The sequence below is a fragment of the Nyctereutes procyonoides genome, unplaced genomic scaffold (assembly GCF_905146905.1).
Source record: "Nyctereutes procyonoides isolate TBG_1078 unplaced genomic scaffold, NYPRO_anot_genome, whole genome shotgun sequence".
NCBI classification, from domain to species: domain Eukaryota; kingdom Metazoa; phylum Chordata; class Mammalia; order Carnivora; family Canidae; genus Nyctereutes; species Nyctereutes procyonoides.
In genome coordinates, this window is record NW_026575134.1 from 16,227,556 (window position 1) to 16,250,662 (window position 23,107).

The 23,107-nt window shown below is 38.0% G+C and overlaps 1 protein-coding gene across 1 annotated transcript in view; it reads left to right on the forward strand.

Annotated features, from left to right (window-relative positions):
• The window catches only part of RELN (reelin), a 479,257-nt gene that overhangs the window by 205,545 nt on the left and 250,605 nt on the right, over positions 1-23,107 (forward strand). The window contains exons 5-6 of the mRNA XM_055301120.1: positions 10,164-10,196; positions 13,086-13,164. Of these exons, the coding sequence (XP_055157095.1) occupies positions 10,164-10,196; positions 13,086-13,164 (112 nt within the window). The remainder of the gene's footprint in view (positions 1-10,163; positions 10,197-13,085; positions 13,165-23,107) is intronic.

Genomic DNA, 23,107 nt, shown 5'->3' on the forward strand with positions numbered 1-23,107 from the left:
CAGGGGGAATAATGGCGCGTGTGTTTATTCAGTGGCCTGTGAGCTTCTTGGCATGCCCCCTTCACACACATACATTGATTATTTAGCAAGGCCAGATGGCAGGCTGAACGGCCAATAGCAGTCATGCCCTGTAGTGGCCCCAAAGGGTGCATGCCATTTATAAACCATGCTGGAATTCTCTGTTGTTGGGTTGATGGAAGTGGATATAACCAAAGGCAAATGTTTTATGTCAGGGGAGAGGGATCAGGCTCATAGTTGGGAGCCAAAAACCTTGGCTGCTTTCTGCCATGCTCAGCAGTTGTTCTGCTGTTCATCACTCTGAGAGCGGAGAGCGGTAGACAGTGTGGCTGTACCCTCTAGGGGCTGCTGGACCACGGGCTAGGCAGTGTATTTACTGCATTCGGATCCCAAACTCTGGAATTTTTAAATTCTTTGTAATAAGGACTGGTGAACGTTTGTTTAAACTGTGAAATGGAGGGAGATAAAAAGTTCAGTAAGCAAGGGAAGAAGGGCTTTAACCTACCTAAATATTTTTCGGCACGTTAAAAATACTTTTTAAAGTGATGGATATGGTAATTAGCTTGATAGTGGTGATTATTTCACAATGTATACATATATCAAAACATCGAGTTATATCCCTTAAATACATACAATTTTTATTTGTCAATTATACCTCAATAAAGCTGAAAAAGAATATCTTCTATACCCAAACACTGTATAATTTTACATCAGAACTTCCAAAACTGGGGATCTGTGGGTGGCTCAGTAGTTTAGCACCTACCTTCAGCTCAGGGTGTGATCCCAGGGTCCCAGGATAGAGTCCCCCATGGGGCTTCCTGCGAGGAGCCTGCTTCTCCCTCTGCCTGTGTCTCTGCCTCTCTCTTTTTGTGTCTCTCATGTATAAATAAATAAAATACTAAAAAAAAAGACCTTCCAAAATCTTCCCTTGCCTATTCTTTTTTTTTTTTTTTACTCAGTAACTTAGATGGCTAAATGTTTTTCCAGTGCCCTGAAATTCAAATTTTTTAGATTAATTCACACGGCACAAGTCAGAATCAACTAACAGAATTGGGTTTTACCATATTTACTTTAATGGTTAAAGTGAAAAATAATGATGCGTTCCATTTGAATTTGCCCAGTGTTAAAATTTTTGCTTTTCAAAGACATCTATTTTCCCCATGGCTATTCTGGAGCTTACATTTCAGTTTAGTGGGTCCAGCTCTGTGTTCCTGACATTCCTATCCTTGTAATTTACAAACGAAGAGAGTTGAATTAGGAGACTTTGGTAAAACCATCTAGGAACCCTTAATCTTGCTTCAAGGTCTCACCACCTGCTATAGCCTTCCTACAGCTGTGGCAGGCAAAAAATATTCCTAAGTGATCCTGAGGACAGATGAGATTTAAAGAAACAAGGACGAAGAGCTGACTCATGGGGCCATAGTAAAATTTCTTGCTACTGGCTCAAGGTGGGTCTCACTACTTTTTTAATTTCCTAAAGAATGGTGTTTTGAACTGGGGCTATTTATCCCAAGATGATTGAACCTAGATTTAAACAGCCTTCTTTTCCATTCTCAGGGTTATATACATTCCCACTTGACAGCTTTATCTAGTCCAAAGTCAAAACACTAAGATTTATGCCTGAGAAGAATTTGAGATTGAGTTCTTTTGGATCCAGAGAAGTACACTTTCTACTCAAGTTGCTATATAATCTGCTAGATTCTCCTATATTTTGAAGGACAAAAAGCCTAGGTTTGGGATCTTTATAATGAATTACTCAGGGGAGGGGAGCAAAGTGTATGGAACACACCTTAAATTATAATTTTATTTTGGATTGTAAAATATTATTTCATGCAACCTATTAATCCAACTGTATTTTTAAATTCAGAGATTCAGTTTAATGTAATAAATAATACAAATTTTCATAATCATGTTTTCAAGAGTTGGAATTCATTATTATTAATTAACACATATTATGCTGCATCCCGTGCCATTCCCAAGAGCCTGGCACAATACTCTGTGCCTGAAGAAACATGGTCAAGTTGTGAGGATTAAATGCAACAACGATGTGCATAGGATGGTAGCTAGCGCATAAATACTCTCTGAATGTTAACTATCATTATCATTACTAGGCATTTACAGTTTGATGTCATTTAGGTACCTTGAACTCCACATATTCTAGACTGAACTTGACTTTTCCCCACATGGGGATCCCTTTCTTGCAGTTCTGGGTAGTGATTTAATCAATCCAATCAGAGACCCGGGTAACATTCCTTTCCTCATTCCTTTCTTTCATCCAGGTCTGTATCCAATGTGTCTAAGACTAATTTATTGTATATTCTTAGTATCTCCTAATCCTTTTCTTTTTTTACATATCCATTTCTTTAGTTCAGGTCTTCCACACATGTATCAAAATGTTCTTCAACACAAACATCATTTTTTTTTGTTTGTTTTTTTTGTTTTTTACTCCCAGCCTCAAACTCTGAAAATGCCTCCATTTACGCCACTTACCCCAGCTTTCAAAGGCCCCCTGACTCTACCCATCCCTCCAGCCTCGTCTCTGCATTCTGGCTCTCTCCCACTGCCCCCCCTCGCCTAACACGTCACTCTCTGGCTCAACTGCAGTGAGCACTGATTACTTCATCAGACATGCCGTCCTATCACCTGTCTCTGTGGCTTCAACATGCTGCTTCCTTTTCCTGCCGACTCTTCACCCTTCTCATCACCTCCTTCACCTCACTGATGAAATTGCCCTCATCCGAAAGATCCAGCTCAAGCCTCTTCTCCTCCATCATCTTTATTTTTATCATTATTCCACCTGCTACTTACTAACCGAATTTAGTTCACTGTATTGCATTGTTAGGTGTTAACTTCTACACGTATTTTCTACTGTACTGTAAACCCCTTGATCCAGGAGAGACTGGATCATTTTTATATTCTCAGAAGCTGGCACAGCATCCGGGCACTCAGTTATTGGCTGAGGGAATGAATGAACCACACAGAGCTGATATACTTTTCCAAAATTGTCTAACCACTATTATTTCTTCACTGGCCAGTCAGCCTGCACTTCCTGCGCCCTAGAATCATTTTTATAATCATACTTAGGCATTGGACACTCCTTCCACATTGATGGACTTTGTTAGGAGCAGCTCTATAAAACTCACAGTTGGATGGATGTTTTTTCAAATGATGTTCTTCATGTTACTCAGTGTCTTCATTCTAAGAAAACACAAGAGAGACAGCTCTCAAGTCTCTGTACCCAAAATGCCTCCCTTGTCCTGAGCAATGTGTTTTCTTTTCATGTTACAAACTCTTCAATTTCCGTAACTTTATGGCTTCTGTCACTTTATAGTAGGACCCAACTCAAGATGTCAGAGCATGCATCTTACTCATGTCAACTGGACGTAGTTTTATTCTGACCCTCATTTATCATCATCTCTGTGTTTTCCGCTTTATTAACTTGTTTGATTGCCCTTTTTGGTTTGGCTTTTTTGTAGTTTCCGTTTTGGGGTGGGTTTTTTTTTTTTCCTTTCCTTTTTGATAAGCTGCCTTTAAGTATTTTAGAACAAGGTGAATTATATAGTGTATCCTTAGGCTTATAAAGGTGAGTCAGAAGTAAGATAACATGAAGATTATAACAGAGGCTCCAGTGACCAACACGGGAGGAAACAGAGAACATTAGAATTTCCTAACAGCAATGTCTTGCTGGTATTATTAATGTCCAATAATTAATGTCTTGTGTTATCGTTGCCCAATAAACTAACATTTTTGAAGCAACTATGTGCGAATTGTTGTTACTAGGCAGGGGATGCAGAGATGCACGAGATAGAGTCTCTAGCCATGGGAACTCACAGTCTGAGCAGCCCTCATTTCCACTCCAGCTTTTAGGATTGTGGCTGAGATAGAGAGGGATTGATTATCTTTTCCCCAAATGGCCCCCTTCCCCAGCCCATAGGAAGTTAACTCGAATTAGAGTATGAAGCTTCTATGGCAAGGTTCATCAAACTGTGACTTAAATGGTTAGAAGTACATCTCTCCATCATAAATCAGTCTGGAGGTGGCTTTGTGCTGTGGTGTCCAGCACATAGTTTCCATATAGGGGGGCCAAGCTGTCTCCTCCAGGTTCTAGCAGCAGGAAGGGTAAAGGGCCAGAGAAGCATGGCCATTCCTTTAAAGGGCATGATCCAGCCCTAAATGTGTCCCAGGTCACTTCTGCTCACTCCCTCTAAGCAGAGCTTAATTTCTTCTTCACAAGAAGCTGCAGGGTACAGTGTGAAATATGCCTCTAACTGGGTGGCCACTGTTCAGTTAAAATAAAGGAAAGGAGAACGGATATTGGCAGACGTCTAGCCAAGTTTTGTTCACATTAGCAACAAGGCTACTCTGAGTAGTAGTGTGGTATTGGTATTGTAGTAGTTGTTATCAATTATATAATGATGGTGATGATCCTAATGATTTTTCTTCCTACCTCTGATTGTTATCTAAAAATCATATGCGCTCAGGCCACAGGTCAATTTTTAGCTATACTTCTTCTCCTCTGCCCCAACTATGAACCTCATCTCCTCAAGTTCTCAGAGGTCTAAGATGTTTTAAAAGATCATTACACAATGATTTGGGAAAACAAACAAAAAAAACCAACAATTCAGATAGTAGATTGTTTTGTTTTCTGATTTTTTTCACTTAAAACTTTTATTCATATCTTCAGCAAGGTCTTGAAAAATGTATGGTTATCTCCCCCAGAAAATACCAGAAAAGTTCAGGGCATGAGCAGAGCAAGACAAGGAGTCACAAGTGTTACTACTTAAGATCCCATTATTGACAGTTCCTAGTAGAATTAATCTTAACCGGCAGATTTCTCTGTTCCCCCATCTGCAGATTATAAATATATATTTTAGTTTTGCTCCTATTCCATTTATTTTAGAATATGACAGATGATAAGTTGTTATGAGACACAAATCAAATTGAGATGGGAATGGGGGGAAGGGAGGAGAAAAACACCTCCTAATATTGCTGGTTCTGTGTATAATTTAGCTGTCTTTAAATATTAAGGAATCTTTTATACTGATCATAAGTATATTCCTGAACACAGAGAGAACTATTTTCACTCTGAATTTATAACATTTTTGGAAGCTTAATTATCATACTTGAAGGTCAAATGGTTCTTTATTGCAATAAAATACAAAAGTAATAAAGAAATTATTCCTGGGGAGATGAAAGTCTAGGTTCATAGCTCATTAAATGGTAACTTCACAGACCGTGTCTAATTTGTCATATTTAGCTTTGGAAATTTCATACATTTGAATTTCAAATTAGGTGAAGAGATACCTGAGGCAAAACTACCTAGGGCCTTTGAATTCTAAAATGATCCAGGAGATATAGTTCCCATAACATAATACCTTTATTTGCAAGAAGTGCCTGTCATCATATATATATTGCTTGCCAGACTCAAAGGCTTTTCTTAAGTAATCAATAATATTCACACAAAGCTCATCAACCACTCCCTCAATTTGTTTTTAGACAACCCTTCCTTTTTCTACTCAGCATATTGAAATCTCCATCCTTTGTATTATTTGTTGAAAAAAATGGGCAGAAATACATTTTGGAGTAACATGATTACTTAAAAGTTTCCTTCCAAAATAGATGAGTTGAAAGATAAAGACTTTTGTCCAAAGAACAACCTTTGGGGAAGTTAAACATGACCTCATTCTTTCTAATGTGCCTCTTCTGGGCTGATGTGATCTCATGAGCTGCTGGTGGGTTCAGCTTTTGAAAAAGCGTAAACACAGAAATACTTTCTTAAGAAACGAAGCTTCTTTACCTTCAGCATGTAATTTGTCTCTTGGACAAATTGAATTGATAATGGGAAGAATTTCTGCCCCCTTTTGATATTGAGAAACCATATCTTGATCCATTGTTTATGATATTTACTTGAAAACACCCAAGGATTTGGGACACCTGGGTGGCTCGGTGGTTGAGCATCTGCCTTTGGCTCAGGTTGTGATCCGGAGTCCTGGGATCGAGTCCCACATCAGGCTCCCCAGAGGGAGCCTGCTTCTCCCTCTGCCTGTGTCTCTCATGAATAAATAAATAATCTTAAAAAAAAACAAGATTTAAATAAAGGGAATGTGATTAAGAAAAACATGACTGTGTGGTCCAAGATCCAAATGAAATCATAGATGCTAATATGAAAATAGAGGTGTTTGCTGCCTTTTAAGTTTATCGAAGCATTCTGATCTTCCATTTCCATCAGCAAAACTCAGCTGTGTCTCTTTTACCAGTGTCATAAGACAAATTATTACAGTCTGTGGGCTGCTCTAATTAATTGGAGATAACAGAGAAAATGTATTTAGCAAATGGAAGATAATATTCACATTACCTATGCCAAGCAATGGACAGATATGTAACATCAGTTGTGTTTAAATGTTTGGAAAGGGATTGATAAGTAGTTATTTTCATAATACGGTGAAGGTCGGACTAATTCACTGTGAGTAGAAAATAATTAGCTATTAAAAATCTTTTCCCCCTTCCCAATGAAGATACTCCTTAGGAGAGAACCTGTCACTCTAGAACCAACACTAACACACAGATGTGTGAACATATATAGACAAGTGCTTTTTTTAATTTACTCAACAAAATATCAGTATATATTTTCTTCTACTTTGTTTTAACCAAATCAAGAATAAATTGTTTAAAGAGACCAAGAAGCATGTTTTTCTTTGAATATTTTGCTATAGAATTTACTTGTTTTCATGTTATGCCTGTTCAGTCTTTGAGTTATGAATTGCTCGTTTTGTTGTGAATTGGGTCCCTTTACAATGTATCACTTAATAATCATTCACCTTCACTATCCCTGGCATAATTGTTTTTATGAAGTCTGCATTACTACCGAGTTCTTGTATTCATTCAAGGCAGTTCCAGTCTTGTTCTTACAATAGCTCATGGAAATTAGTAAACCATTTCAAGAATAGCACAGCTGAGTAGAAAGAAAACTCTATAAGGAATATTTTTTTCAAGCAAATTTTAAAGTACCTTCTAAAAACAGTGATTCAAGTTTCTTATATTTTCAACTATATTAGCTTATCAGTGAAAAAAAATCCAGTATGGAGGTTCCTCAAAAAATTAAAAATAGAACTACCATATGATCCAGTAATTCCACTACTGGGTATTTGCCCAAAGAATATGAAACCACCAATTTAAAAAGATATGTGCACCCCTATGTGCAAAACTTCCAGTCTAAGAGATGTGTGATTATTTTGAATGACATCGAGTTCACTGAAACATATTCCTTTACACATTTACCGTCTGGTTAAAACCAGATAGTGTTGTCATTTTGCCTAGGATTAGTAACAAATTAGTTGATATTCAGAATTATAAGTTGGGTTTATTTATCCATTGCCAATGCTCATGGATCTCCTTGGAGTGATCCATGACCTTCAACTGCAGGATATGGTATCCCATGATCATTGTACTTTGATTCTAAAACACAATTGAAAATTTGGCCTCTAACCATTGCACTGTTTATAACAGTTTGCAGATTATTGGTAGAAACTTCATATTAAGCTGAATTGCCCCAATATTTATTGGAAGATAAATGATTTAATAAGTAATCACATGTTTGTATAAACTAAAGTGAACTTTTGGTATTTTTCTCAGAAGTGATTTTTTTCTGTAGTATAGGATGTACAACTAATCATTTTTGTGATTCTAGGAATATCCAAATTTGTTAACAATTTTGGGTTACAATAGTGAGTTCTCAGAGCTTAAAGTTCTGTCCAGCCTTGATGTATATAGTCTCATGCGGTTCACCACTGAAGCTAAGTCAGGACCATATCGTGAAATGTCCCCCTCAGTGATCTCTTTGGGTACAAAACCATTCCAGCCATCTTCCTCTGTGTCTAATTCATTCCCCTTTGAAAACTAGCAGAGAACCTCTGCTAGAACCTCCTCTGAAAACCCCCATCCTCAGTGCATCCTCCCCTCTATGTACTTGGTCAGCTGTCTGACCTGGTATTCTTTTCCTGATGGAGAGATACCTGGAAAGAACTGGAATGTCTTTCACACTTCTGTTAAAGATATTTTCTATCCTGCTTTCTCCAAAGCCAAAGCCTACTTCTTTAGGAACATCTTTATTCTCTCTCAGAACAAAACTTCTAGTCTAAGCCATTTGGCAACTTTATGTGGTAGCTAGGGTTGGTCCTGCAATTTCGAGTCAAAGGAGCCGGGAAATTGGACCAAGGTGGGGGTGGTTGGGTGAGGGCAGTCTTAGGTCCTTGGAGAGGCAGAGAATCAGTAATAGACCAACAAAATGCTGAGATAAAAACATTCAAGCAATCAAGAAAGATGAGTCAAAACTAGTTCCGTGGGGCAGCCCGGGTGGCTCAGCTCCGCGGTTTAGCACAGCCTTCAGCCCAGGGCGTGATCCTGAAGACCCAGGATCGAGTCCCACATTGGGCTCCCTGCATGGAGCCTGCTTTTCCCTCTGCCTGTGTCTCTGCCTCTCTCTCTCTCTCTCTCTCTCTCTCTCTCTCTCTCTGTGTATGTGTGTGTGTGTGTGTGTCTCATGAATAAATAAAATCTTTAAAAAAAAGTTCAGTGGCAAAGGAGTAGGAAAGTATATATAATATATAAATGTGGTACTGGACAAACACTTGGAAGGTGGACAGACTATAAAGTATGCATGTTATATTTAATAAAGGAAAGAGTAAAGCCCTTAATGCCAGATTCACATAAGTCATCCATGTTAGTAGTGTGAAGCAAAGCAGGTACTATCCAAGTGGGAGCGTAATAAATAATGTTAAACTACATTATACTTCTTCAGGCTACTTATTCTAATTTTTCTGTGGTACATTTACCCCAATAAATGTGGAAATAAGGTTAAACTTCCTACAGGCTCAGAAATTTTGTTATACTAATGATACACTATATATTGGCTAATTGAATTTAAATAAAAAAATTTTAAGAAAGAAATTTTGTCATACTACATAAAACTAGATTGATATGATCACTTACTGAGAGATGATTAAAATAAGCTTCCCAGGTCTAATACTTTACTAGCTTTTGGACTGTATTTATACCATACATGTGTGAATATTTTTCAAGGTGTTTAAACCACCCAGACTAAAGGGTTTTTTCACAAGGTTATGAATATATTGGCTTTCTTTTCAGAAGTTTGGATCTTTAATTATTCATTTTCCAAAATATCATAAAATAAATTACAACTGGGGTGCCTGGGTGGCTCAGTGGGTGAAACATCTGCCTTCAACCCAGGTAGTGATCCCAGGGTCCTGGGATCAAGCCCCACATCTGGCTCCCCACTCAGCAGGAAGTCTGCTTCTCTCTCTCTCTCTCTCTCTCTCTCTCTCTCTCTCTCTCAAATAAATAAATAAAACCTTAAAAAAAAAACAACTCAGCAGAGAAATCATCTTCTCTGGAAAACCTCTCCTGGCAACTCTCTTACTGTTCAGTCTGGAATTGGTATCCATTACCTGTCCTGTGTCTCCCCCCAGCCTCTTCCCAACACTCTGCCATAGCACTTATTACACTGAACTCTAGTTACTAGATGGTAAGCTCTTTTGAGAGCAAAGGTGATGCTTTTATCTATTTCCCTAGCACCCAGAACAGCCCCTGACAGGTACTGGGTTTTGGCATATCCATTAACTATCACATCATATTGATATTATGTGTTTCAAGGGACACCTGACTAAGCTTGTATATCATAAACAACTATTCTGAGTGTAAGGGGTTCTACTCTTCACTTCAAGAGTAATGCATTACTTTTAAGTGTAATAACTAAAAAGAGAGGTGAATGTCTTACTTTAAGGCGTTTATTAACATTTCCTTACTCCTCTTAAAAGGTTCTTTTTTTTAATTTTTATTTATTTATGATAGTCACAGAGAGAGAGAGAGAGAGAGAGAGGCGCAGAGACATAGGCAGAGGGAGAAGCAGGCTCCGCACCGGGAGCCCGATGTGGGATTCGATCCTGGGTCTCCAGGATTGCGCCCTGGGCCAAAGGCAGGCGCCAAACCGCTGCGCCACCCAGGGATCCCCCTCTTAAAAGGTTCTAACCATTTTACTATGACCAAAATTTTGTCATTGTATTTGATTATTACTGGAGTTTGCTTTCATTGCTATTCAGTCATTTTTCTCTTTTTCTCTCTTGGTCCAGCTCCAACAGAAGCCACGATGCACCCACATCTAGGTAAGTGCTGAAGACCCTGATGTCACTAATCTTAGTACTAGATGTTCTTGTCACTCCTTTGGCTATGCAGGCAGATGATATAGATAGAGGTGAGGAAACTTCCTACCCTTTCTCATTCTCATTCTCACTGATCATTTACTGAAATTGGTCTCAGGTTCAGATTATGCTTGAACATGGGACCTCACCAAGGAGGTGATCATGCTGCCCAGCTGGAGCTAATTAAGGGACTTTTGAACCTATTAATACATTCAGCTTTGGGATCCTAGTGAGTGTGATCTTTGCATCCTGTATTGTAATGCTAAATTTTCCCCAGAGCTCCTACTCACCATAAATAGTAGATCACAGGGATAGTGGTAGGGAGCTAGATGTATAGAAGAATGGAAGTCATTTCAGATTACCTGTTCAGACTAGTACTGGTTGCAAAAAGAGGAGGAATTTGGTCATTTCGTTAAAAATTGAAATGAGGCTGTTGAAATAATCATAAGCTTTGTTTAATGGCACTATGTAAAGTTACCACCTCTCATTTTTCTTGTGCTCTTTCCATAGTGCCGTGAAAGGCAGGGTTGTGTAGTGGCTAAGAGTACAGCTTCTGGAGCCACTATCTAGGCTTTTCTCACCTTTTCCACTCACTAGCCATGTACATTGAGTAAGTTACTTAGCCTCTCTGTGCTTCAGTTTCCTTATCCGTAAAATGGAAGTAATAATAGTACCTACCTCCTAGGGTTGTTATGAGGATGAAATGAATTCCTTTTTGTAAATTGTGTAGTCAATGACATAACAGTATTTGGAAAGAAGTAAATATATGGGCAATGACCACTGAGACTTACCCACGCTTTTGTAAAACATTCTCTAGAAAACAAATGATCTTTAAGAGTTCAATTTCTCATTTGTGTTAGTGAAGATTTAGTTTAACAGCAATTTCCTACATTACACTATTTAATAAGAATGAAAAATAAATCATCCTGGCTGGCTGCAGCCTTTTCAGATGTCTCTTGCGGTGGGACTTGCAGATGGGTCAGTGATTTGTCTCTTGGGCTTTTCCTTTCAACCTACAAACCCAATTAATTTATTTTTCTCTTTGGAAAATCTGCTTAAGAAGCTCTACTTTTATGTAATGCTACAGCTTGGGGCTCTTCTTCTTTGGCAGACGAGCGCAAGTGCTTAGAAGCATGCCTTCTGGCAGCCCAGGCAGGCCGGTGACCCGCAGTGGCCCAGCCCAGTCTCGGCCAGGTTAGGTATTTGAGAGAGCTGTACCCTGTAGGCATTTCAGGCACCACATCCAGTCGCTCAGAGGAATCATTAAATCACTCCCACGCACAGACTACATCACAGCGTTCTCTCCAGTGGAAATCCATATTCTCCTGTTGTCCTGCCTAAGGCTTCTGAGCTTGAGTGGCCATTGCTCTTAATACATGCTGATTCACTGGTTTCCCAGACTTCGTTATGTGCTTACCTGCTGGCATACCTGGCATAAAGAGAGCCAAGGTGGCTGTGGGTGGCAATGTCACCAAAGAGAATATGGAAGTATGCTTCCCGATATTTGGAGGTGATTTTAGTTACCCAGTGAGGTGATGAATTATTTTCAAGTGAGCCAAAAAAAAATCACCTTTGAAAAAAATTAAAAATGTTGGTTATTTTTTGTTAATCAGGTCCTACGATTCTAATTTTTCCAAAAAAGCATATATAAACTATTTTACATGTGAACAAAATTATATAGGCCCAGAGAATTTACATTAGCCAAAACAAACTTCCCCAAGCAAACCACAGGAATTGGATGAGAGGGTTTTTAAGCACTAAAAAATTCATTTTTTTACAACTTGAGTAGAAATAATTATAATTTCTCACACCAACTTAAGAATGGGCCATGAAGTTTTTTAACTTGTCCACCTTCTATGCAGTGTAAATACTATGTGTTCTGCAGTTTATGAAAACAGTCTTTGCTCTTGTAATGCCTAAAGTTGTTCTAAAGTTTAAAAATAGCTTATGTAATACAATCTCAACTATAATGATAAGGAATATTAAACTATGATGGCTCCTTGGATTTCTTCTTGACTTTCAACATAATTTCATTTTTACTTACTCATGTAGATCATTTCTCCAATGCAGCTTTGAGGGGGGAAAATGTTAATGATTTGCAATACATTAAATTAAAAAATGAGTGAGGTTAGGAAATGAGAGAAAACAGGCCAGGGCGAGAGGGAGATAGTAGGAAAGAGAAGAGGAAACAGGTTAAATACCAGCCATATTATCCGATAGTAAACATCCAGAATGTTCTATCTCCTTCTATGCTGTAAAGTGAGTTTACACTGGGGCACCTGGGCGGCTCACTTGGTTAAGCCTCTGCCATGGGCTCAGGTCTTGATCCTGGGGTCCTGGAGTTCTGGGATCAAGCCCTGCATTGAGCTCTCTGCTCAGTGGGAGCCTGCTTCTCCCTCTCCCTCTGCCTGGTCCTCCCCTGCTTAGGTGAGCTCTGTCTCTGTCAAATAAATAAATAAAAATCTTAAATAAGTAAGTAAGTAGATAGATAGATAAATAGATAGTGAGTTAACACCGAATCTTTTCTGGGCCTATTGAGCTATGAGAGGCAACTCTTGCATGACCTCTCTTTGTAGGTCTGTATTGACCTTGGCCTACATGCCTCTCTTGCCTGGCGACAACTTTGTAGAATTTCTCTTTGGGGATTCTGGTTTCCAGACTTCTGTATGTCTAAACAGCAGCACCTTTACCTCTGTCCCTTAGTAGTTTAGGGGCAAAGCAAATATAATCAACCAGTCATTTAAAATTCATTTTTAATTTATAGTTATCCTCATAAAGGCAACATGTTGACCCTTCTGTGTAACTAAATCTGTTTAGTTTATTTTTTTTCTAAGTACTTTATTTTTCTTTTAGCTGAAGTACATAGCGAAAGCATTATCCTACGAGATGACTTTGACTCCTACCACCAACTAGAGTTGAATCCAAATATATGGTAAGTTACAGGAATATGCCTCATTTCGGTGTGTTTGTTTAATGCAAAACAAAAAAAAATGATGCTGACTGCTCCCTTGGAGCAGTTACATAACATTAAATTGCTCATTAGCACTAAAAGATTGGTGAGAGTTGTGAGTTGTTCAACTAGGAAACTGGGCTTAATGTAGACTGCATAATGTCTGTTTCATGACTTCTTTAAGAGCTGAATCTAGATGCCAGCTCAAAGCCATGTGTATGGTTAGATTTTTTTTTCAGTTGTACAAGTTCTTTATGTAGGAAAAAACTATGCTTTAATGTGTCTTATAATTGTATTTATGCTGAGCAAAAGAAGAGAAATGGTTTATCTGAAATGACAGATGATTTGAGTCTTACTTCCAACTAACTTCTAAGTTATTGGGCCATCTCATTATTTATATGGCAGTCTCTCCTTTGAAGGCAGCTTAGGTGCAACTCCATGGGATATTTGAGGGCAAAGAAACAATGAATCAAACTCATTTACTAAAAATTTTTTGAATACATAAAAGGATGCATGAATTTGTTGGCAATTTGTCATATTTTTGCTGACTGGAAAAATAGGTCTGTCAACCTAGAGATATAATCAATCTGTGTAATTTCAGGGAATATCTGAATGTGGATTTCGTATGATACTAAATGTTTTTGTATATACAATCAAGAGTTCAAGATAAATTTGACTCTCTAATTTAAACTTTCAAGTTGTAACCAAAATCCAAACAATGCTCAAGACTAGAAAGAAAATGAAAAATACTGATTCAAATGATATATGCACTGCTCTGTCTATTGCAGCATTCTTTGCAAATAGACAACATATGCAAGTAACCTAAATGTCTATCAATAGGTGAATGGTTAAGGAAGGGGTGTGTGTGTGTGTGTGTGTGTGTGTGTGTGTGTGTGTATGATGCAATATTGCACAACCATAACAAAGGATGAGATCTGACCATTTGCAACTACCTGGATAGACCTAGAGGGTATTATGCTACAGGAAATAAGTCAGTTTGAGAACAATAAATACCATGAGATTTCACACATATGTGGAATCTAAAAAACAAAACAAATTAATAAACAAATAAAAATCAGAATCAGTCCTATAGATACAGAGAACAAACTGATGGTTGCCAGAGGGAGGGGCAGGATGGGCAAAATGGGTGGAGGGGAGTGGGAGATACAAGCTTCCAGTTATTGAATGGAAATAAACTCAGCATAGGGAATATAGTCAATGATGTTGTAATAGCATCGTATGGTAACAGATGATAGTGTGGTGAGCAGAATAGTACATACACAGACGTTGAATCACTATGTTGTATGCTTGAAATTAATGTAACATTATGTGTTTTCTATACTCAAATTTAAAAATTAAAAAAAGACTAGAATTCTATCCTCAAATATCAGCATATGATACTCATTTCTGTTTTTATTTTCACTGTTCAACCAATGTTAAGCAATAATCATTATATTTATACAGTAAATTAAAAAGGGATATAGTTCCTTCTCTCCAGTAGCTTATAGTTTAGTAGAGGATATACTAAGAACATATTTTAAAAGCCTTATAATCCAGGATAGAAATTCTTGTATTATTCTTGTGTAATAGAGGGGTACAAATAACATGGGTACCATAGTTCCAGAAAAGAAAGATGATGTTGGTGGGATTTTCATGGAGAAAGTGGCCTTTGATCTGAATGTTGAAGATGACATATAGAGAGTGCTGGTGCTTCAATACTAGATGGGGAAAATCCTGTCTTTTCTAGAAACATTGATCTATATAGTATACAGGGAAAACAGATTGGTCAGAGTCATAAAGTCTCAAAATTTATATGCCATTTCAGAAATAATTTATCAATAAAATTTCACTTCCATGTGAACATATCCTAAGTATAAATTTCTTAAATCGAAAATCTTTATTAAAAAAAGGCCAAAGAAACTTTCTAAGCACTGCTTGTACCCAGGAAAAGTTCTGTACTCCTCCTGACATTTGGGTTTTTTATATTCCATTAATATAGATGTTAGCAGATAATTTGTTTCTTTCAAGGCAAGTTCATTTCTGCCGAGCTAATTCATGGTCTTCAGTGAGTTTTCTTGACAGATACAAAATGTGACTTTTATGTGGTTCAAATTCTGTTGTTTTTGAAATCAATAAAACATGATTGATTTTGCTTCACCCATTTTCATGACTGATCTGATATATGCTTTCTTGACCAAAGTTATGGATTTTGTGTCCCTTTCACTTAAGCCACACTTTTTCCCACTTAAAAAAAAACTTTTGTTAACTTTAAAAAGCCACATACTTCTGTTTTCTATCAAATATACTTCAGAGTAATTTTACTTTAACTCTTACTGCCTGCCATCTCCTTCACAGAGCCCCTTTAAGATTTTTTTTTTTTAAAAAAGCCCCAGTTATGAACCTCTCATCATTTCACAGGTGACTTTGTTGAGCAAAAAGGTGTCAGAGGTTCTGATTGACTCTTGAGCTCACCACAGGCCAGCTGAGTTCCTGGAGAAAAGCAAGAAACTTCCTTTACCACTCTGAGCCCATTTCCTTGTCAGTAAAAGTGAGATGAATGTTGTTTTTACAACCCCGTTTTAGTCTGATGAGCCTGCAAAGGTCTGGCACCATGCGTGAAGGTGTAGGTGCTCAGCACGAGATAATGCTCTCCCCCTTCCCTTCTTCTTTCTCTTTCCATACTTTTCTCTCTTTCCATCCTCTTCTTTCTGTCTCCTCCTCACCTCCCCTGCGGTTCCCCTGCAGTGTTCCCCTGTTTTCCTTCCTCTCTCTCTCCCTCTTCTCTCTCCTTCCCTTTGTGCCTTCCTTTCTTCCTCCTGTGCTGATTTGCACATTGTTCTCTTTGCTTCCTCTAAGCCTAGTTATGACCCCAAATCATTATTAGTTTAAAAATCTTCAACCAAGGGGCGCCTGGGGGGGCTCAGTCAGTTAAGCATCTGACTTTGGCTCAGGTCATGATTTTGGGGCCCTGGGATTGAGCCCCATGTCATGCACCCTGATCAACAGGGAGACTGCTTCTCCCTCTCCCTCTATGCCCCAACCCTGCTCATGCTCTCTCTCTCTCTCTGTCTCTCTTTCTCCAAAAATAAATAAATAAATCTTGAAAAAATCTTCAACCAGTTTATTTAAATGAGTCCTCAAGTCTTCCCTCTTGGCATTTGGATGAAAAACAGACATCAGAGTAAATATATCTGTATTATATAATATATGAAACATATGTTAGTGAAAATAAAGTAGAACTATAGAGAAGGGGAAAAGAGAGGATATGCACTGTCTCAAAATCCTTAAAAATAGGCATAAGCTCCCTAAAGTCAGAAACCAGCACCCAATAAAATCAGACATCCCAGTGAAATATTTCCAGTAAAGTAACGAAGCCCTGCTTTTTTCTGGAACTCTAGATTTCACTCTCCTGAAATCCGTTTTCTCGGAACACGTATTGGCATATGAGTTTTGTTCTTTATGATCTTGTCTTTGATTCTCTTCAGCCCCACAGAATTAGAAACCATCACATACAGCAGAGTGTCTGGTGTGCTGCTTTGGGCCAATTCCCATCACTAAATACACCACCATATAATTTGCCACAAGAGAAAAATGTCCTGCTTTTATAAGCCTGTTTCTGCCATTGGTTTGAAAATCATCATATGCATTATTTAATTTGTAATTTTTAAGGACAAGCTGAAGGAGAAAGAAACTAAAGTCATGTCCATGCAGTGAGGGAGTGGTGCAGCAGTTTAAAAATTAATCACTCATAACTTATTTGCTTCCATTAACTTCATCTAATAAATTTTTCATTCCATTACATGTAATTTTTGATATCCAAGTTTGTTATCTCATGACCAAATTACTGTACATAAAAAACAAGGAACAGAAAACAATATGACTATTATTATGAGTGAACATAACAGCCCAGTTTCTATTCCAAGTGTTTGGCTGCAGTTGGAATAGAACCAAGAAACTTTTTTTTCCTGTCAATTCGATATTGAATGTCCAGTCTATCTATTTAGTTTAAATATTAGATTTCGTTGAAAAATCAGTAAATGTACTTGGCAAAAAGTCCAATAATATTAAAAACTAAAGAATAAAAACAAGCCTTCCTCCCACACTACACCTATATTCCCTTCCTCCAGGGGCAACAACTGTTAACATTTCTGCCAATCCTTTCAGAAATGGTTTATGCTTACACAAGGGTGGCAGTTATAAATTCTCTCCACAAACTTGGGTATCAGAGAAATCAAGCTTTCTTTATTTTTTCATTTCATTTTTCATTTTCATTTTTAATTTAATTTCATTTTCATTTTTAATTTCATTTTTCATTTTCATTTTTCATTTCTTTTTATTGTCCCCTTTCTACCAGTGGTGAAAACTTCATTTCAGTCACCCTTGGCTAACCCTCTCCCATTTTTTCTGATGTTGTAACGAAGTTTCAGAGGACTCATTGGTGCAAAGGCAGGGGTGGTATGAGGATGTACCTCTGGTCTCTTAATCATCTGTTGCTGCAGATACCCATGGCGTCTCCCTGTCTCATCTAGTCTTTGGTGACTGGTCCACACAGACAGCCTTTGTCCTTGTCCTAACCATCCCTTCAGGGCATGGATCTGTTTTGATCCTGGCTTGAGGGCAAGGAAACTGTTCTGTGGCTCCTGGACCTGGGCCACGAGCATCTTTGCGACGCTGTGCTCTGGTTTACTATCACGCAGCTAGGGTTCTTCTGCTCTGAAATGCAGAGCATAGAGTCCTTCTGCTCTTTGTTCCCCAAATAGCTCTGGGGCTCTGCTAGTGAATCGGCCCTGTATTCCACCCCCACCCCCAGCCCCAGCCACTTCTGATTGCTTTGTTTGAATGAGAGATGACAAGTAAAGTTACAAATGAAGAGAATAGAGTCCCCTCATGGGAATATAGTGAAGGCTCAGGCTTGTTGAGAGTGAGGTTCTCCTCTTCAACTTTGCCCTGATAATGGACCACGCAAAAGTCTCCCTCTACAGCACTGTGGTACCTTCATCAATTCGAATGTGCCACTGAATGCAAGGGAATGAGAGCAGTACCAACTTATCAGCACTACGGACAACTCTCCATTATCCTATCAAGTGTGTTCAATACGATTGCATTACCATGGCAGAAGGGACCAGGAGTGTCTATTCATATAGAGACAATCTTCCAAACTCCAAAAAAAGGGAGATGAGAAGAAAATGCTCATATAACTAAAGTTAGAAGAAGTTGAGGACCTACAAATATGTTTTATCTCATTAACATTTCACTTAAGCATTTACTACTTGTACGTCAACTATACTTTCATAGTTCCTTTTTATAAATTAAACTATTTTAGTATGACCTAAACACTGCCAGTATTTCATATGAATGGAGCACAATTTTGTTTTTGTTTTATTAAAGGGAAACATAGCCAGTCCCCAAACTGGGGGCATCCCAGGTACCCATCAGCAGGTGAATGGATAAACAGTGATATATCCATACAATAGAATACTACTCAGCAATAAAAAGAGTGGATTTTTGTTAGTTGAAACAGCATGGTTTAATCTCAAAAACATTATGTTGAATGAAAGAAGCTAGACCCAAAATAGTTCTTACTATATGGTTCCACTTTAATGAAATCTAGGATAGGTAAAAATTATGTAAAGTGCTAGAAATTAGATCAGTGATCATTTTCCAGGATAGGGGATTGACTGGGAAAGGCAGGAGGAGATTTATGGTAGTGACAAATGTTTTATATATATATCTTGAGGGGTGTGGGTCACATAGATGTGTGCACTTGTCAAAGCTTGTATATTTCTGTATATTTCACTGCAAATATACCTCAATTAAAAATTCAGCAATAATAAAAACAATGAGAAAATAAGAAAAAGGAGACATTATTGTTTTACTACTCACAGTTATGAAGAGTTCAGAAAGAGAGTTAAAGGAACTAGAAAGTGAATGATTTGTGAAAAATGACTTAAGTTTTCTTAAGTGTCTTTATCCTCCAAGCAATTACAAAGTCAAGCAAGAATCCTTGTTTTGCTTAACAGATTATCCCTTTAATTCTTGTTTTCTGAAGATCACAGAAGGCATTTGGAGCTGTAATATCACTAGGCTCTGATGTTCTAGTGGGAAACGTGGGACTGTTAGAAAACATGATGATAAATGGCAACTCAACGACAACAGATGTTTCCCCTCCAGCACAATAATAATAGCAGAGATGTCCTTTTCAGCAGAGACCAGGGAAGAACAGGAGTCAGTCCTCAGAAGAAGCATTTTAGTAAGTTGTGATGCTAACAGGGATATGAGACATCAGGAAGAAAGATGCAAATGAAGTTATCTTGGATCCTCTGGTACATGAAGACCTCTGTCAATTGGTTTATCATACAGAAAGCCCCTCAGTTTATAGCTAAGGAAGCTAAAGCCATGGGTGGCATTGTGTAAGATTGCTTAATTCACGAAGAGCCTAGAACAGTTCCATTTTTATCTGTAAAAGATCATAGTACAGAACTAGCGAAATGGAGATCACAGACTCTGCTGCATCTGGTATTCTCTTGAAAATACTAATTTATTGTAGCAATTATTCTGAAATAGAGCAAAAACATGGGTGATTTGGCTAATCACAGTTTATTTTCTTTGAGAAAAAACAATTATCTGAACAAAGACTATAAAGAGCTTGAGGTTTTAGGATGAGGGAGGTAAGTTATTCTAGCTAGGGATTTTCAGTGATTAAAAGCTTAGTCCATAAGAGAAAAAAAGTCAAGCAAGCAGTAAAATTGCTTCATAGTTCATTGGTACGTTGGAGCCAGCATCCTCCCCCAAGAAAAAACAAAAACAGAGAGGACTCCATTTAGTAGCCAAGTGTGAGAACAGCAATGTAAGTGATTTCCAAGAATCAAAAAAAAATTAGACTGATGAACAGTGTCACTGGGAAGGAAACTGAATAAAAGTCCATCTCCTTTGCTCACTGTCCGGCAGGCCCATGGGCAGTAAGCCTGGAAGACAGCTCTGGGAGTAGGGGAGGACCAACCAGGGACCCCCAGCACCGTGTGGTACTGCTGGAGGATTTCTGGGGGTGGGGTTCGTAATGGTGATCATTTAGAAGACAGATGACTTCATAGACTTACCCAGTGTAACACAGAGCGTAAACCTTACATTTTTTTTTCAAGAGCAGGTGACCAAGAGAGATCATGGAATAGATAAGAATAGTCAGGCTAAATAAATCTTTTTTTCTGATGACGTGCCTTTGCCAGAACCTCTAATAAAACCATGTATTTGTGAGTTATGTAATAGGTCCGATATTCTGATCTTAGGTGCATCTTTCTCTACTTTTTTTCTCATTTGCTCCCTCTTGACTTCTTCACCTCTTCCCACTCTTTTTCACTCTTTCTTCTCTTTTGTTAATAACTTTTTTCTCTTATGACAAAACTCTCCTCTCGCCTTCCTCTCCTGCTTCTTTCCCCCTCCTTCCTCTTCTTTTCTTACCATGATGTCATTGCTCTGGGGAAAAGCTTCGTCTACAATAGAAAGGTTAACCAGGAGGTGTCCTACCAATAAAGTAAGGTGTGAATCTTGAGGCTTATTATTTCCTTCTTTAATCTCTGTTTTAGATGACAGAAGTAAGAGCTCATTCAATGGAATTAAATGTCAAGTACATTTGAAACAAGGAAGAAAATACTTATTCAAGCAGCATGTAGTAGAATTCACCATAGTAGGAGGTCAGAATATTGCATGCAATAGTAGGGTATTAGAAGGGTTATTTTCAACCCAAATAATATTTGTCATTGTACCTGTTAACAAAGGAGAGATCAAAATTTAAAACTCCCTAGTGAAATAAAAAGAGTTCTCTTACCTACCTCAGTGAGAAGTAATGAGGATGAGCCATAAATGGGGTTTGTCATTTTCACATTTAGGCCATGTGTTAGCTTCTTAGAAAAAAAAAGTATGACATCGTTGAAGGTGATATTATTCTTAGTCTTATAGAGTGAACTTTCCTTACTGTTTTTCTAAAACTATTCCACATTTACAAAGAGAATAGAGTTTTTCTTAAGCTTAATCTTTCACGAGAAAATAGTTATGCCCTCTTCATTATGAAACATTGTCTATTATAAAATACAGTCAAAGGTTGAATGTTCTGGCTGTTGAGTTTGAATGGAAAGCACAAGGAGCTCCGGTGTCTCCAGAAGCAGTCAACTGACTGCCCCGCTACCAAATGCCCCTCAGGGTTCTATTTGGTGGATTCATGAGTCTCATATTTGGCCTTGCCTTACAAACTCACACATCAGATTTTGTCAGACATGCGGTATGAGCAGTTCCTGAGAGAAGAGCCTTGTTATCCTTGGGGTCAAGAGATTTTTCTTTTCTTTTTCTTTTTCTAATTTAAAATTCTTTTTCTAGTCGATATGGATATTAAAATTATTTTAATATCTCCATTCAGAAATGCTGGTAAATACACAATTCTGATTCATAGAATGCTAGATTGCTGCTTTGCAGCTGAGTCCCAGACACTGACTTTTTCAGAGGCAATAAATTCTGGAGAGATAGTCCGATGTCCTCAATCTTGGGGACAAACGGCATGTATCTCAAATGAGAATTTGATGATAACTGATTGTCAGTAGTTTCCAGGTGATTAACTTGTCTCAGCAGAATGCCTGACTAAAGGCAGAGTGATTTCACTCTGATCTAAAAAGAAGAATGAGCCATGTAATTAGATTGCTCTTGAGAAAATAATATTTCAATTATTTATTTATCGTTATGAGGATGATATCACCACCAACCATTCATAAATCTCCTGTTGTGTGAAGGAGCCAATTTTCTCATTAATCCTCCTCCTCTTTTCTGTATCCTGAAAGCCCAATGTGTGTCACTGCATTACATGGGGACCACATACTCCAGAGACGTTTCACTTCAGCTTCCCCTGTGCCTACCAAATGGGTGGTTGGCATGTTTTCCAGACTAATAATTTTTCAATCAGGATTGAAAGCATAATTACACCTTCTGAAATATACTTTCTACAGCATAAATGCACATCACATAGAATTCTTTATCCCAAACACAGCCACCTAAATAATAAAAAACAAAGGTAGAGAACTGACATCAAATAACAAGTGTCAAATTGCCAAGGAGCTTGTTATGGTGAAGAACAAAACCTTGGTTCAAAGCATTTTTTTTTCTTTTCCCTTTTTAATTATTTTCCCTTTTTCTTTTGTTTGTGGTTTGACCCTACATATAGTGGTCAACAAGTACCTGACTTTATGTTTACTGATTCTTTTATGTCTTTTAGTGAAAAAAACAAGTGATAGTTTCTATGTATAAAATAGTGATGAATTCTAAGGTTGTACATAAGCAAAAGAATATTGAATTTGATGATGTACTTTAGTCGAATTCATTCTTTTTTCTTAAAGGTTTTCTTTATTCATTTTTTTATTTTAATATTTTCTTTTTTATATATGTGTATTGTTTTTATTGGCATTCAATTTGCCAACATACAGTATAACACCTAGTGCTTATCCTGTCAGGTGCCCCCTTCGGTGCCCATCACCCAGTCACCCCATCCCCCCACCCACTCCCCTCCCACTACCTTTAGTTTGTTTCCCAGAGTTAGGAGTCTCTCATGTGTTGTCACCCTCTCGGATTTTTCCTACTCATTTTCTCTCTTTTCTCCTATAATCCCTTTCACTGTTTTTTGTATTCCCTGTATAAGTGAAACTATATAATGATTGTCCTCCGGTTGACTCAGCATAATACCCTCCAGTTCCATCCATGTCATAGCAAATGGTAGGTATTTGCCATTTCTAATGGCTGAGGAATATTGTATATATATAGACCACATATTCTTTATCCATTCATCTTTTGTTGGACACTGAGGCTCCCTCCACAGTTTGGCTCTTGTGGACATTGCTGCTATAAACATTGGGGTGCAGGTGTCCCAACATTTCACTGCATCTGTATCTTT